This window comes from Oryctolagus cuniculus, chromosome 9, assembly GCF_051225735.1.
Source record: "Oryctolagus cuniculus isolate XC-2025 breed Fujian yellow rabbit chromosome 9, ASM5122573v1, whole genome shotgun sequence".
Taxonomy (NCBI): domain Eukaryota; kingdom Metazoa; phylum Chordata; class Mammalia; order Lagomorpha; family Leporidae; genus Oryctolagus; species Oryctolagus cuniculus.
In genome coordinates this window covers 60,237,760-60,253,480 of record NC_142875.1, presented here as the reverse complement: position 1 = coordinate 60,253,480, position 15,721 = coordinate 60,237,760, and the positions used below count along the sequence as shown (strand labels likewise).

At 39.0% G+C, this 15,721-nt stretch overlaps 1 protein-coding gene across 2 annotated transcripts in view; it reads left to right on the top strand.

The window, feature by feature from the left end:
- Nucleotides 1-15,313, top strand: part of SUGT1 (SGT1 assembly cochaperone of MIS12 kinetochore complex) — a 52,791-nt gene extending 37,478 nt beyond the window's left edge. For both annotated transcript variants that reach the window (XM_002712973.6, XM_008260023.5), the window contains exons 12-13: nt 1,928-2,109; nt 15,193-15,313. In XM_002712973.6, the coding sequence (XP_002713019.1) occupies nt 1,928-2,109; nt 15,193-15,294 (284 nt within the window). In that variant the 3' untranslated portion in view covers nt 15,295-15,313. The remainder of the gene's footprint in view (nt 1-1,927; nt 2,110-15,192) is intronic.
- Nucleotides 15,314-15,721: the final 408 nt, after the last annotated feature.

The following is a 15,721-nucleotide window of genomic DNA, read 5'->3' as shown; positions in this document are numbered from 1 at the left end:
TAACTTGTACCACAATGTTGGCCCTGAAGTACTATATATATTTTTTTTAAAGATTTCTTTATTTATTTGAGAGGCAGAGTTAGAGAGGGAGAGAGAGAGAGGTCTTCCATCCACTGGTTCTCTCTAAATGGCTGCAGCGTCTGGAGCTGAGCTGATCCAAAATCAGTAACCAGGAGCTTCTTCCAGTTCTCCCATGTGGGTGCAGGGGCCCAAGCACTTGGGCCATCTTCCTCTGCCTTCCCAGGCCATTAGCAGGGAGCTGGATTGGAAGAAGAGCAGGTGGAACACGAACCATTGCCCATAACGGATGCCAGCACCCCAGAGGAGGCTTAATAAACCTACTATGCCACAGTGCTGGCCCCTAGAAATACTAATTTTGATGTATTGCATTAAATAAAAAACATTAATGCATTTCACCTAATTCTTAATTACTAAGCATCTAAAATTTTCTACATTGTATGTGGCCTACATTTTTGGCCACTGTTATATTTTCATGAGACAGTGAATAGAGCTGCTGTTAATAGCAGTTACTTTTTAATTATTTGTATGTAAAATTTATGTGTGGTGTGGGCATTGAGCCTCTGGATCGTCAAGTGTAGTATTTTCAGCATTCAGAAATTCCTTATTTTTGTCTCCTCTTGAAGTAATCTTAACAACTGTATTTTTATATGGGAAAATGATGGAGTCTTAATTTGGCTGTTGAATGGCATCAGTGATAATATTTTTAGTTTTATTTCTAATCTGAAGGATATGTAAGTACCTCAGAAAAAGCCACATATTTAACATTAAAATATTATGTATAAGAGAGTTCTTAAACATCTTTTTAAAAGAATAAGGCTTGAGGCTGGCGCTGTGGTATAGCGGGTAAAGCCACCGCCTGCAGTGTGGCATCCCATGTGGGCATTGGTTCGAGTCCTGGCTTCTCCACTTCTAATCTAGCTCTCTGCTATGGTCTGGGAAAACAGTAGAAGATGGCTTAAGTCTTTAGGCCACTGTACCTGTGTGGGAGACCTGGAGGAAGCTCCTGGCTCTTGGCTTCGGATCACTCCAGCTCCGGCCATTGCAGCCGGGGAGTGAACCATCGGATGGAAGATCTCTGTCTCTCTACCTCTGCTTCTCTGTAACTCTGCCTTTCAAATAAATATATAAATCTTAAAAAAAAAAAAAACAAAAAAAAAAAAACAAAAAAAACAATGAGACTTGTTAGTATTGTTTCTACTGGGGCCAGTGCTGTGGCATAGAGGGTTAAGCCTCCTGCTGTGCTGGTATCCTATGTGGGCATCATTTTGAGTTCCGGCAGTTCCACTTCCAATCCAGCTCCCTACTAATGTGCCTGGCTAAGCAGCAGAAGATGGCCCAAGTGCTTGAGTCCCTGCGTCCATGTGGGAGATCTGGAAGAAGGTCCTGGCTCCTGGTTCTTGCCTGGCCCAATGCCGGCCATTGCAGCCATTTGGGGAATAGATCAGCCAGATGGAAGATCTCTCTCTCTCTCTCTCTCTTTCCTTCTCTCTCCATATCTATGCCTTTCAAATAAATAGATAAATCCTTTTTTAAAAAAGAATTGTATTACCATTGTAACTTTTCTGTAAGTTCAAAATTTCCTATATCCTTTCCTAGTTTTTCCTATTATTAACATGAAAAATGCTTTTAATATAATTTTGTATAGTGTGCCAAAAGTTAACACTTATTGAGTTACTTTACTCAAAAGAAATTCCCAGATTTTGCATTATGCTAACTGATTCAGTGTGTAGAGTGTAAATCTGGTTATTGATCTATATATCAAAAAGACATTTATTGCAAACATGAAATTCAGAGCCCTGAACTATTTCTGAGATACTGTGTATACCATGAACACAAAGTTTACATACCTAATTTGACATAATCAAAAACATGTTGATTAATCATTTCTGCCTTTTTTACTTTGTAGATGTAAAGAACCTATATCCATCATCATCTCATTATACAAGAAATTGGGATAAATTGGTTGGTGAGATCAAAGAAGAAGAAAAGAATGAGAAGTTGGAGGGAGATGCAGCTTTAAATAAATTATTTCAGCAGATTTATTCAGATGGTTCTGATGAAGTGAAACGTGCCATGAACAAATCATTTGTAAGAACATAGCCCTTTTTTTTTCTTTAAATGTTACAGGAGTAAATTTTAGGCATTTTAAAGGAAAGGCTGAGGTATTTGAGACCAAATTCAAATTCGTGTGTTTTAGCTGGGATCCTTTTTAAATGGGCTTTGTCTGAACATTTCTTTTTGCTCTAAACTTTGAGTAATTCTTGAGGAAGTTGGAAACTTGTGAAAGAGATGGAAAACAAGTAGTTTAATTTCAAATATTTTTTCTCAGTGGGTTAAAGCCTGGAAGGCCAAGAAATACCAGTGTAAGCAGTAATGGATAGGCGTTTTCTTAGATTTATCATAGTAGCTCAATGAGCTTCATTCCATTACCTTCTAGAATCATTTGGTCTGAATGTTGGAGATGAAGAATTTAGTAAGGAAGCTAGTAGAAGATACACATTAACTCATAGGATTCATAATTTATTTTAAAAATTTATGCTTTTTGCCAGAGCAGCTTGAATTAGGCCTCAAGTTCAGAGATTTCTATTGATAATTTATTATTGTAGAACTGTGGATTTTTGTTTTTAAGTTGTAATCATTAGTCTTTTACTAGTAACTCTAGAATTGTCAGTCTTTGAAGTCATTCATACTTAAAGTGGAAATTTAAATTTAACATTTAATAATTCAATAGCAAATGTGTTTGATTGAGGCTCAGGTATTACGTATTTGAATATGTGGTTTCTGGCTTTATTTTGAGGTAGTTATAAGTTCATATGCTGTTAGGAATATTATGGTGAGAGAGAAATTGTCTTGACCCTTTATGCAGTTTCCTCCACTGCAAATAGCTTACAAAAACTACAGTGTATTATCACAACCACGATGCTGATTGTTAAGACACAGAACATTTCCATGGATTTCAAGGATCCCTCTTGTTGCTGTTCTATAACCATTACTTCTCTCCTACCCCTCCTTTGTCCCTGGCAGCCATTAACTTAGCAGATGTTTGTCAGATACGTAGTTTGCAAGTATGTTCTGTCTCAGTCTGTAGTTTTCAATTTCTTAATAGTGTCTTTCATAGAGTCAGAGTATTTAATTTTGATCAAGTCCAATTTATCAGTTTTTCCTGGATCATTCTTTTGATGTTAAATCTAAGAATGTCTTCCCTATTCTAGTTCTTAAAGATTTTATCTCCCTCCCCCACCTTACAACTTATTTTTTTAAATACAAGTTGTAAGGGTTAGCAGGTTAAGTGGCAGTTTGGGATTTGCACATTTCTCATTGGAGTGCCTGGGATCAGTCCCACCTCCGCTTCCAGTCCAGCTTCCTACTAATGTACCCTGAAGGCAGCAGGTGATGGATCAAGTACTTTGGTCCCTGGCACTCATATGGGAGACCAGATGGATTTCCAACTGCTGGCTTCATCCTAGCCTAACCCTGACCTGTTGCAGGCATTTGAGAAGTGAACCAGTGGATGGAAGGTCTTTCTTTCTCTCTCTCTTTCTTTCTGCCTTTCAAATATGTAAGTTTTTTTTTAAAAAATAAAAGTTGTATAGTTTGTTTAAATTGAACCGTCCCCTATGTATATTCTATTGTTACAATACCTTTTGTTGAAAAGGCTATTTTTTTCATTGCTTTCGCACCTTTCTCAAAAATCATTTGAATATATTCGTGTGAATCTGTTTCTGAGTTCTCCATTCTTTTTTATTGATCTACCTGTGTATTCCTTTATTTATTTATTTATTTGAAAGTCAGAGTTACACAGAGAGAGGAGAGACATAGAGGTCCTCCATCCGGTGGCTCGCTCCTCAATTGGCCGCAATGGCTGGAGCTGCGTTGATCCAAAGTCAGGACACAGGAGCTTCGTCTAGGTCTCCCACGTGGGTGCAGGGGCCCAAGGACTTGGGCCATCTTCCACTGCTTTCCCAGGCCGTAGCAGAGAGCTGGATAGAAAGTGGAGCAGCTCGGTCTTAAACCAGCGCCTATATGGGATGCCGGCGTTTCAGGCCAGGGCATTAACCCGCTGCACCACAGTGTGTATTCCTTTGTAATACCAGACTTGACTGTAGCTGTGTAAGTCTGAAGTTGGGCAGATTCATTTCTCATTACTTTATTTTCAGTATTCAAAATTGCTTTTAGGTATTGTATTTGTTTTTCCAGATAAATTTTTGGGTAAATCTGTAGAAAAACATCCTGCTTAGGAATTTGATAGAAATTGCATTAACTGTGTCAATTTCAGATGGCCATCTTAACTGTATTCATTCTTCCTATTCATTTAAATCCTTTTTGATTCCTTTCATCAACATTGTATAGTTTTCAGCATGGAAGTCCTATATACCTTTTTTGTGTTTATACCTAGGTATTTAATTGCTTTATTGAGTGATTGTGAGTGGTGTTATATATTTAATTTTAGTGTTCATGTGTTTGTTGCTAGTATCCAGAAATACAGTTAATTTATGTTTATCTTACATTCTATGACCTTTCTGAACTTACTTATTATTTCTAGAACTTTGGGAGGGGATTATTAGTGGTTTTCTATGTGAACAATCATGTTATCTTCAAATAAGGACAAAAATGCCTTTATTGACTATGTTTGTGTATTTCATGCTAGAACATTGCACTGTGTTGTATAAGAGTGGTAAGAGGCCGGCGCCGTGGCTCACTAGGCTAATCCTCCGCCTAGCGGCGCTGGCACACCGGGTTCTAGTCCCGGTCGGGGCGCCAGATTCTGTCCCGGTTGCCCCTCTTCCAGGCCAGCCCTCTGCTGTGGCGAGGGAGTGCAGTGGAGGATGGCCCAGGTGCTTGGGCCCTGCACCCCATGGGAGACCAGGAAAAGCACCTGGCTCCTGGCTCCTGGCTCCTGCCATCGGATCAGCGCGGTGCGGCGGCCATTGGAGGGTGAACCAACGGCAAAGGAAGACCTTTCTCTCTGTCTCTCTCTCTCACTGTCCACTCTGCCTGTCAAAAATTAAAAAAAAAAAAAAAAAAAAAAAAAAAAAAAGAGTGGTAAGAGAACATCCTTACATTGCTCCTTTCATAAGGGAAAAGCGTTCATTCTTCCATTGTTTTTAAATACTCTGTCAGATTTTGGAAGTTTTGCTCTGAGTTTTATGTTTTTATTAGTTAGCAATGGATGTTGACTTTAGTTGTATGCTTTCTGTGTCAGTTGGTATGATTATGTACTTTTCCAGCCTGTTAACATGGTGATTTTATATGACAAACGTGATTAGTTTTAAAGTATCGAGCCAACTTTGTATAAACTGTTTTGTCATAGTGATTCTTTTTATATGTTATTTCTAAGTTCTGTTGTGTTAAGTATTTTGGTATTTTGGTGTCAATATTCATGAAGGATATTGGTTTGTAATTTTCTTTTTTGTACTGCCTTTGTCTAGTTTGACATCAGAGTAATGCTAACTTCCTAAAAAGAATTAGGAAGTGTTCCATTCTCTTCTGTTATTTTGGAGGAGATTGTGATTTAGTGTTAATTTACTTTTTAAACATTTGGTAGAATTCAGTGAAATAATATGGGCCTAGAGATTATATTGGGACATTTAAAATTATTAATTTAGGTACCCAGACAACTTGTAGGATTTTTCTGATTATCTGCCTCATTGTGTGAGACTTCAGTTGCTTGTGGTTTTTTTCTAGAAAATGATCTGTTTTCGGCCGGCGCCGCGGCTCACTGGGCTAATCCTCCGCCTAGCGGCGCTGGCACACCGGGTTCTAGTCCCGGTCGGGGCGCTGGATTCTGTCCCGGTTGCCTCTCTTCCAGGCCAGCTCTCTGCTGTGGCCAGGGAGTGCAGTGGAGGATGGCCCAGGTGCTTGGGCCTTGCACCCCATGGGAGACCAGGAAAAGCACCTGGCTCCTGGCTCCTGCTATCGGATCAGCGCGGTGCGCCGGCCGCAGCGCGCCGGCCGCGGCGGCCTTTGGAGGGTGAACCAACGGCAAAGGAAGACCTTTCTCTCTGTCTCTCTCTCACTGTCCACTCTGCCTGTCAAAAAATTAAAAAAAAGAAAAGAAAATGATCTGTTTTCTGTTTAAGAATTTATTGTTTTTAGTACAGATGGTCCTTTGTACCCAAGGGTTCAGTATCTTCAGGTCAACTAACCACAGGTCTGAAATATTTGGGGGAAAAAATTCATACTTACTAAACATATACATACTTTATTTTCTTGTCATTATTTCCTAAATAATGCAGCATAGCAATTTATAGAGTATTAACCTAAAGAAGGAAGGAAGGAGAGAAGAAGGGATGGAGGGAAAAGAAGAGAAAAAGATTGACACAGAGGTTAATGAAAATACTATTTATTTGAGAAGCAAGAGTTGCAATTTTGATACACTGGATCAGGGCAGCCCTGAGTAATATTCCATAAGGCAAATAAGGAAGGGTTTTTAAAGTGGGGAATTTCCACAGTGTTTTTCAAAGACAATTAATTGTCTCAACAAAAATTCTTTTTTTAAAAAAAAGATTTATTTATTTATCTGAAAGTCAGAGTTAGAGAAGGAGAGGCAGAGAAGAGAGAGAGGTCTTCCATCTGATGGTTCACTCCCCAATGCTGCAACAGCCAGGGCTGCGCTGATCCGGATCCAGGAGCTTCCTCCAGGTCTCCCACGTGGGTGCAGGGGCCCAAGGACTTGGGCCATCTTCCACTGCTTTCCCAGGCCATAGCAGAGAGCTGGATTGGAAGTGGAGCAGCCGGGACTCAAACCAGCATCCACATGGGATGCCGGCACTGCAGGTGGAGGCTTTATCCGCCACACCACAGCACCGGCCCTGAGTGAGATCTCTTGAGATATCTTGATCCTTTTTTAGAAAGCCTTTATCCTTAGTTACTTCATTTTCTTTCACAGTAGCGTTGCATTTTATGATGTATTTTAAGTAATCTAGGATTAAAAAGGAAGGAAAGTCCAATATGGGAAGCAGTCCATACAGCAGACTCCTAGAATGACAATCGCTGTAAATAACACTCTGACCTCAGAATCAACCCTTCAGGCTTCCAGGTGTGGCTGAAAGGCCTGTGAGAGCATTTCAGGCATGGAAAGCCAAGACTCGGTGACAGAAAAATATCCTACACGGACGATCTCCGTGAGACTTCATTGGATGAAAAAGGTCATCAAAGAAGGATGTACTCTTCTCTGAAGGGAAGAGAGAACATCCACTTTGCTTATGGCCATGTCCAAATACCGATGGAGTCTATGGTCACAATGGCTTCCATAGGCTTGGCAGCCCATGGCAAGAGCCTCGGGTGATCACTGATTTCATAAATAAGAGTGTTAATTGTTAAAAGAACAACAGAAGTCACTGTGCACTTACTCCCCAGGTAGGACCTCTGTCCCTAATAAGTTGTACTATGAGAACTGACTGCAAATTTTGTTGCCAAACTGTACTCTATATGTTGTGTGGGTGGGTACAAACTGTTGAAATCTATGCTTCACATGGAGTTGGTCCTCTGTATATAAAATCAAACTAAAAATGAACCATAATGAAGAAGGAGATGGGAAAGGGAGAGGGAGGTGGGATGAGAGTTGGGGGGGGGAAGCTGGGTATGGGGGAAAGAACTGCCATATTCCTAAAGCTGTTTCTATGAAAAAATGCATCCATTAAATAAAAACTTTAAAAAAGTAAGTAATCTAGATATGATTTAGGTGTATGAGAGGATGTACATAGGTTATATCCAAATACTGCACTATTATATAAAAGGAATTTTGAGTATCTCTGGATTTTGGCATGTGGAAGGAGCCAACCCTGGAGCTATTCCTGTGCAGTTGCCCTCATTATCTTATGATGTTTTGGAGTTCTGCAGTGATACTCCTTTTAATGGTAATTTGTATACTCTTTTTTCTCTTGGTGAATCTTGTATGAGGTTTTGCAACCTTCTTGAAAATCAATTTTGTTTTCCCTATTTTTTATTCTAAATGTCATTTTCTTTATTTTTTTCATTATGTTAATTTTATTTTGCTGTTCTTTAATTTTTTCTATGTTCTTCAAATATAAGCTTAGATTGATTTGACCTTTATTCTCTTCTGTATGTACATTCATGCTAAAAATGTCTCTTTCCACAGAATTTTAACTTTATCCTACATATGTGGTATGTTATAGTTTCATTTTTATTAAGTTCAGTATCTTGATTTTTACTTAGAGATTTACAGGTTATTTAGAAGTGTTGTTAGTTTCTCAGTGTTTGGAGATTTTTCTGGTCTGTTATCAGTTTCTAATTTTAAACCTTTATGGTTAGAAGCATGTTGTTTATGATTTAAGTCATATTAGTGTGCTAATATTTGTTTTTACTGCCCATGGTTTGGTCTGTGATCTGTGAGTGCTTAAATGTTCTCTGCTGTTGTTGTTAGGTATGTGTTCTATAAATGTCAGTTAGATCCTGTTGATTGATGACCCTGTTGAAGTCTTTTGTATTCTTGCTGGATTTCTTTTTGTTTGAATGATTATTTACAGAGGTTATCTTAACTATAATGATGAATTTGTCAGTATTTCCCTTTTCATTTTTGTTATGTGTGCTTTAATGTATTTTGTTGCTTGTTGCATAGGCATTTTACAAATGCTATATCCTTATGGTAGAGTGGTCTGTTGGTGTTTTTTTTTTTTTTTTTTTTTAGGATATATTTATTTATTTGAAAGAGTGACTGAATCTTCTCTTCACTGGTTCACACCCCATAAGGGCACAGTGGGCCCAAACCAGGGGTCAGGAACTCTATTCAGGTCTCCCCTGTGGGTGCCAGGGGCCCAAGTACTTGGGCCACCTTCTGCTCTTTCCAGGGCCATAAGCTGGGAGTTGCATCAGAAGTGGAGCAGCTTTAATTTTCCCAGCATTCCAATATGGGGATGCTGGCGTTGCAAACAATAGCTTAAACCCAGCATTACAATACTGGCCCCTAGATTGGCCTTTTTGTTATTATTTAATTCCATTTTCTTCGCTTTGGTATTAACATAGCCACTTCTATATTTTGATGATGTATCTTTTTTTTTTTTAAGGGAAAGGGTTTATTGGGGAAAACCCAGCATACTGGAGGGAAGGAGCCAAGAGGGAAAAGGAGAGAGAAGGAGAGTGTAAGAGAGAGAGAGAGACAGAGGAGAGGAGCTAGCAAGGAGAGAAGAGAGATAAGAGGGGGAGAGGAGAGCAGAGCAGAGAGAGCGAGAGTTTTTTTTGTTTGTTTGTTTTGTTTTGTTTTGTTTCTAAGGATTCAGGTACTTATTTGAAAGTCAGAGTTAGAAAAGGGAAAGACAAGCAGATATCTGTCTGCTAGTTCACTCCCCAGATGGCCACAACAGCTGGGCTGGACCAGACTGAAAGCAGGAGCTGGGAGCTTTATCCATGTCTCCCATGGGTGGCAGGGGCCCAAGTATTTAAGCCAGTCTCTGCTGCTTTTCCCAGGCCTTTAGCAGGTTGCTAGATTGTAAGTGGAACAGCCGGGATACAAACCAGTGCCCATATGGGATGCCACTGTTGGAAGCAGCAGCTTTATCTACTATGCCACAATTCCAGCTCCTGTGTGATGTATCTTACTCCATCTTTCTATTTTCATTTTGAAAGAGACATGTAGACTGAGAGAGACACTGACAGAAAGATCTTTCATACACTAGCTCACTCTGCAAAGGAACTGAGAACTCAATCCAGATATCCATGTGGGTGAGAGGAACCTAATTGCTTGAGCCTTCATCAGCATCTTCCAGGGTCTGCATTAGCAGGAAATCAGATTCAGGAGACAGGAATCAAATTCCCAGGTATTCAGATCTGGGATGGGGACATCTTAACTACTAGGCTGATCACTTGGCCCTCATCCTTATACTTTCAACTTGCCTCTGTCATTATACTGATAATGAATTTCTTATGGAGAGCACATGTTGGGTCATTTTTTTTTTTAATCTGCCAATTTCTGTCTCTTCATTATCTATCTAGACTGTTTCCATTTAATGTAATTATTGACATACTAGCACTTAAGGCTACCATCTTATTTTTTGTTTTCTACTCCCTGGTTTTCTTATTTCTGCCTTTCTGTTGGTTGTTTGAACATTTTCAAGCATTTTAAGGTGATTTATCTATGGTGTTTTTAAATTTCCATTCATCTATTTATTTGAAAAGCACATTGACAAGGAGAGAAGTGTTCTATCTGCTGGTTCACTCCCCAGATGGCTACAGCAGCAAGGGGGAGGCTGAAGCCAGGAGCCAGGAACTGCAGACTAGTCTCCTATGTGGATGGCAAAAGACATCTCCTGCCTTTCCAGGGGCATTAGCAGAAGCTGGGTTGGAAGCAGAGCAGCTGAGACTCAAAGTGGCACCCTGGTATGGGATGCAGGCATTACAAATAGAGACTTAACCCACTGTACCGCAAGGCCTGCCCCTTGTTTGGATAGCTTTTGAAATGGTTATTCCAGATGTTATCCTAGATACATTGTACTAGCTTCTCAGCATCTACTGGTGCTTTTACCAGTTGAAGTATAGAAATCATACCACGTTTTATATCCATCTCCTTATAACTCCCTTATTTATAATTGTCTTAAATATTTCCTCTACATAATAGTTAAAACCAAGGATAAAATTTTTACTTAGTTGTCATACATAACTTAGAAAAACTCAAAAGAAATGAAACCTTGTTATATTTAATGCAAATTTTTAGTTACCTTTTATCCTTTCTAATGTTCCAACATTCTGTTTCTTATTGTTTCTTCTCTGTTTAAGAATTTCCTTTAAGCATTCTTTTAGGGTAGGTCTGTTGGTGACATACTCTCTGTCTTGGTTAGGATTTCTTTGTGTTTATCCTGGTTAGGATTTGCTCAGCTTCTTGATTCTGTTAGTTTCTATCTCTCCAAATTTGGGAATTTTTCATCTGGTATTAAATTGAGTAGTATTTCCGACCCATCTTTGTCTTCTCTTTGCTGCACCGTGATGATGCAAATGTTGCATCTTGTTATAGTCCCCTACACCCCTAAGGATCTGTTCATTTCATGTCAGTCTGTTTTCTCTGCTGATCAGTAAGGTAATTTATATTGATCTGTCTTCAGCTCACTGTTTCTTTTCTCCATCCCCTCCTTTCTGTTGTTGCTCATCCACTGACTTTTCTTTCTTTTGCCTATGCAATACACTGACCTTTTTGTTGCAATTATTGTATTGCATTTCTAAATTCTAAAATGTTTGTTGATTGTATCTTCAGTTCTTTGGGGGACTTGTAAAATTTTTTCATTTAGATCAGTTTATAATTTCCTGCTGAAACATTTTTATCACAACTGCTTTAAAATCTTTAAATTTTTTTTTTCTTTTTGAGAGGCCTAGATTGCCTATCTGCTGATTTATTCTCCAGATGTCCACAACAGCCATGCTTGGGCCAGCTGAATATAGCAGTCAGGAACTCCATTCCAGTGTCTATGGATGGTAATAACCCAAGCACTTAAGCTCTCACCTGCTGCCTCCCAGGATATACATTAGCAGGAAGCTAGATCAAAAGGAGGTAGTTAGGACCGGAACCAGCACTCTGATGCGGGATGTGGATGTCCTGTGTAGCTACTTTACTTTTGAACATTGCCCCAACCTCCAAACCCCATGACTACTTTAAAGTATTTAACAGAAAATTTTTAAGATCTCGGTCATTTTTTTTTTTAATATTTAGTTTATTTACTTGAAAGAGTTACAGAGAGAGGTGAGACAGAGGTCCTCCATCTGCTGGTTCACTCCCCAGATGCCTGCAACAGCCAGAGCTGAGCCAATTAGAAGCCAGGAGCCAAGAGCCTCTTCTAGGTCCCCCACACGGGCGCAGGGGCCCAAGGACTTGGGCCATCTTGAACTGCTTTCCCAGGCCACAGCAGAGAGCTGGATCGAAGAGGAGCAACCAGGACTCGAACCAGCACACACATGGGATGCTGGTGCCCCGGGCCAGGTCTTTAACCTGCTGCGCCACAGCGCCTGCCCTAAGATCTCTGTCATCTTGATATTGGCATCTATTGATTATTCTTTGTGCCCTCCACCTTCCAGTTTGAGATCTTTCTGATTCTTGCCGTTTTCCAGTAGTGACAAGTAATTTTTCAGTTGAATCTTGGATATTTTCATATTCTGTTCAAGAAATCTGGATCTTATTTAAACCTTACCCATTTTAGTTGGCCTTGTCTGATAATGTGTTGGTTGGGGAACGCAAGGCACTATGTCATTACTGCCTGGAGGACATAAAAGTTCAGGCATCCAACTTTGCTTCCATTGGCACTGAAACTGGGACAGTCGAAGCTCCCTGCTCAGCCCTTGCTGGTTGGGTGGGGCTTAGTGAGGTGCTTAGCTGTAGTAATTCATTGTCTACAAGTTTTCTGTCTTCCTAGGCTCTCCTTTTCGTTCTTTTGGCCACAAAGAGCAGGCCTTTATTGAGGCTTTTTTGTTTACTGGTTTACTCACCTTGGTGTTTCCAGCTTCTTCAACTCCAAGGCTAGAATATATGAGGGCAAAGGAAAATCCAGGGGTTTAACTCCGTGTCACTTTTTGTGTCCCACGATCTCTGGCAAATTTATCTTCTTCCTTTGTTTTCTGGGTTTTTAGTTTGCTAGTGGAAAGAATAGGAAAAAAAATATCTATTTGGTCTTCTCAGAAAGGAAAGTCATTCTCACTATTGACTGGGTGGACTGTAGTGTGCTGTACAAAAATACCAGTGTGTCAGACAAAAGAGCATTGCAGAGTATATATCCACCGTATACAGAGAGCAAGTGAGCCAGGTATACCCCTAACACACCATCTCATCTGTGTGACAACACTGACCTGGAGCATTGCAGAGTATGTATCCACTGTATACAGAGAGCAAGTGAGCCAGGTATACCACTAACAAACATCTCCTCTGTGTGACAACACTGACCTGGAGCATTCCAGGGGCGACTTCTGTTCTTGTGGGAAAACAGAAAAAATACAGTAGACTCTGTCCTCTGTAATTGGGACAAGACAATTTAGAACAATATAACTTGAGAGAAATGCTAAATTGATCTGGAGTCTGTCAGGAGAAAAAGGAGAATTAGTCATTAGTGAGTATGTTCAGGTTATAAATTGGATCTACTTCTTTCAGTTTTGTAACTGAAAAGTTCTGTTAGGTTCAGTGCATCATGCAAGCTTACCATGTTTAATTCAGTCATTCATTTGAAGCCTACCATGTGCCAGGCCTCTGTGCTTTGAACTAGAATATGAGTATATTCAGCCCTCTGAATCTACAAGTTCCACTTCTATGGATTCAGCCAACCAGAGATTGAAACTAGGAAAAAGAGAAAAAATGAAACTCAGTCTGTACTAAAAATTTTTTCCTTTCATTATTTCCCAAACAATATACCACATCTATTTATATAACATTGACATTGCATTTGGTATTATAACTAATCTAGAGATAATTTAAAGTATTTGGGAGTCTGTGTGTGAGATATTTGCTAATACTCCATTTTATATAAGGAACTTGAACATCTGCAGATTTTGGAACTTGAGTATCCACAGGGTTAGAGGGGTGGCAGTGGTCTTGGAACTGGTTCTCTACAGATGCCAAGGAGTGACTATATTAGTAAAATATATTCCCTTACTCTGAGGAGCTCTCAGATTTATTTGCAGGCAAGGGTGGGAGGCAGATATAAGAAGGCAAACCCTTAAATTACAACTGCATAGTAATAGGTGTTATGTTAATAGAAATTAGGTTCATACAGAAGAGTAGAAGATTAGTCTTGATTAGGGTCAAAGAAGACTGCGGAGAGATGGTGACATTTCATGTTGAGAGGATAACTAAAAATACAGAAAAGAAATGGGCTGGAGAGGAGATCTCATGCAGAGGAAAATGAGTAAGGGAGTATCACAGAGCACATAGGACATAGGGGTTCATTGAATTTCCAGTGTAACAGGGTATATAACTTCATACATTTGTCATGAACACAACTGGTTATAATAAACAGATAATAACAGTCATTTATTATGAGGTATTATGTGCTATATATAATTGTATATCCTATACTTCTTATGATCAGTAACACCTCAGGTTAGTTTACACCAGCATCATAAACATGAATAATTCCATGTGCTATGAAGTGGCAATGCCAACAGCTGTGGCATTACTGTTATGGGAATTTTGCAGCTTCATTGTTGTATGAAACCACTGTTGATACGGTTTAGATATGGTTTGTCCCTGCTAAGGGTTCATTCTTGATTCCAGGTGCGATGATAGGACCTTTAAGAGGTAAGGGCCTAATAGGAAGTTATTATTAAGTCATTGAGAGCAGTTACCCCAGAAGGAATTGATGGTAGTTCTTGTGAGACCCTCATTAGTTCTCAGGAGAGGATTTTATAAAAGAGCAAGTCTGTCCCTCCTCCTTCCTGTATAGCCTTGTCGCCTTCCTTTACACATTCACCTCATGATGCCACATAGCTCTCAATAGAGTTGGTATCTTGCTCTTTGGACTTTCAGTCTCCAGAAACTGTGAACTAAAATAAGCCTCTCTCGTTATTGAAACAAAAATTTGATTAATTGACCTAAATGTTATTATGTGGTACCCTATAATATTTGTAATTGTGCTAGGTTGTGGTACATTCAATAAATGGTAAATAATCAGTTCTTCATTGAGATACTGTGTACATGCGTGTGTCTAACTTTTGACTTTGAAAACATTTTCAAGTAAACTTGAATGAGTTTTGCACAGAGGAAACATGAAGTTGAGTCCCTTTGAAGTTCCAACCAGCTAGCATAGAGTTTATTTATCTGGTGATTACTCTCTTACAGCAAAAAGAATTGTATCATTATTTGCAGGGTGGGGGGGCAGTTTTATTTTAATTTGAAAGTTTTTCCACATATACCTCTGTGCTAATCAGCAGAGGGAGAGATGGAGCCTTATATGACAGTGTATGTGAACTTGATGCTCCTACTTGACTACTAATAGTTTCCTTTTCAAATTTTGTGAAATTTAAATTCTCTCTGGACGAGATTAAATGAAAATAATGTTTTTAGTTTCTATTGAGCTATGTATAGTGTGTGTGTGATCTATTAGAGTTTATATTGAGCTGTTGATATATTTATAATGAGCCTGTATTTGAGACTGTATACTTAGAACATTTTTAGGAAAATGCTCTTGATCATTTTTGATATTATGGTCCTGGAGTTAATATCTTTTTTTTTCCCTTTTATTACAGATGGAGTCCGGTGGTACGGTTTTGAGTACCAACTGGTCTGATGTAGGTAAAAGAAAAGTTGAAATCAATCCTCCTGATGATATGGAATGGAAAAAGTACTAAATAAATTAACTTGACACCACTATATTGCATACATTCACCTAATGCCCATTGTGTGTTGATACTGCATTCTTAAATTTTGAACACTGAGTATTTTTTTGAAAGATTATACCTCTTTACCTCTTTGTGCATTAGAAATTATTTCCCTTCAAGTGTTCTAAGAGTCTAATGAAGAAAGATCAAATTTTTATCACTTATGTCCTTAAGGATTTTAGATATGCTGAACTGAATGAAGTATCATTTGCTACTAGATAGATAGTTCTATTTAGTTGTGGGAGTGGAGAGATCTTCAATGGCATATCTCGGGTTATTGCCTTATTTTTGATGCAGTATTCTGTAATTTATTAGACCAGGCAACTTTGGATGAGCATAAAATTTTCAACTTCAGTGTTATATTGTGTTTGCTTTTAAATGAAGTTGTAAATATAAT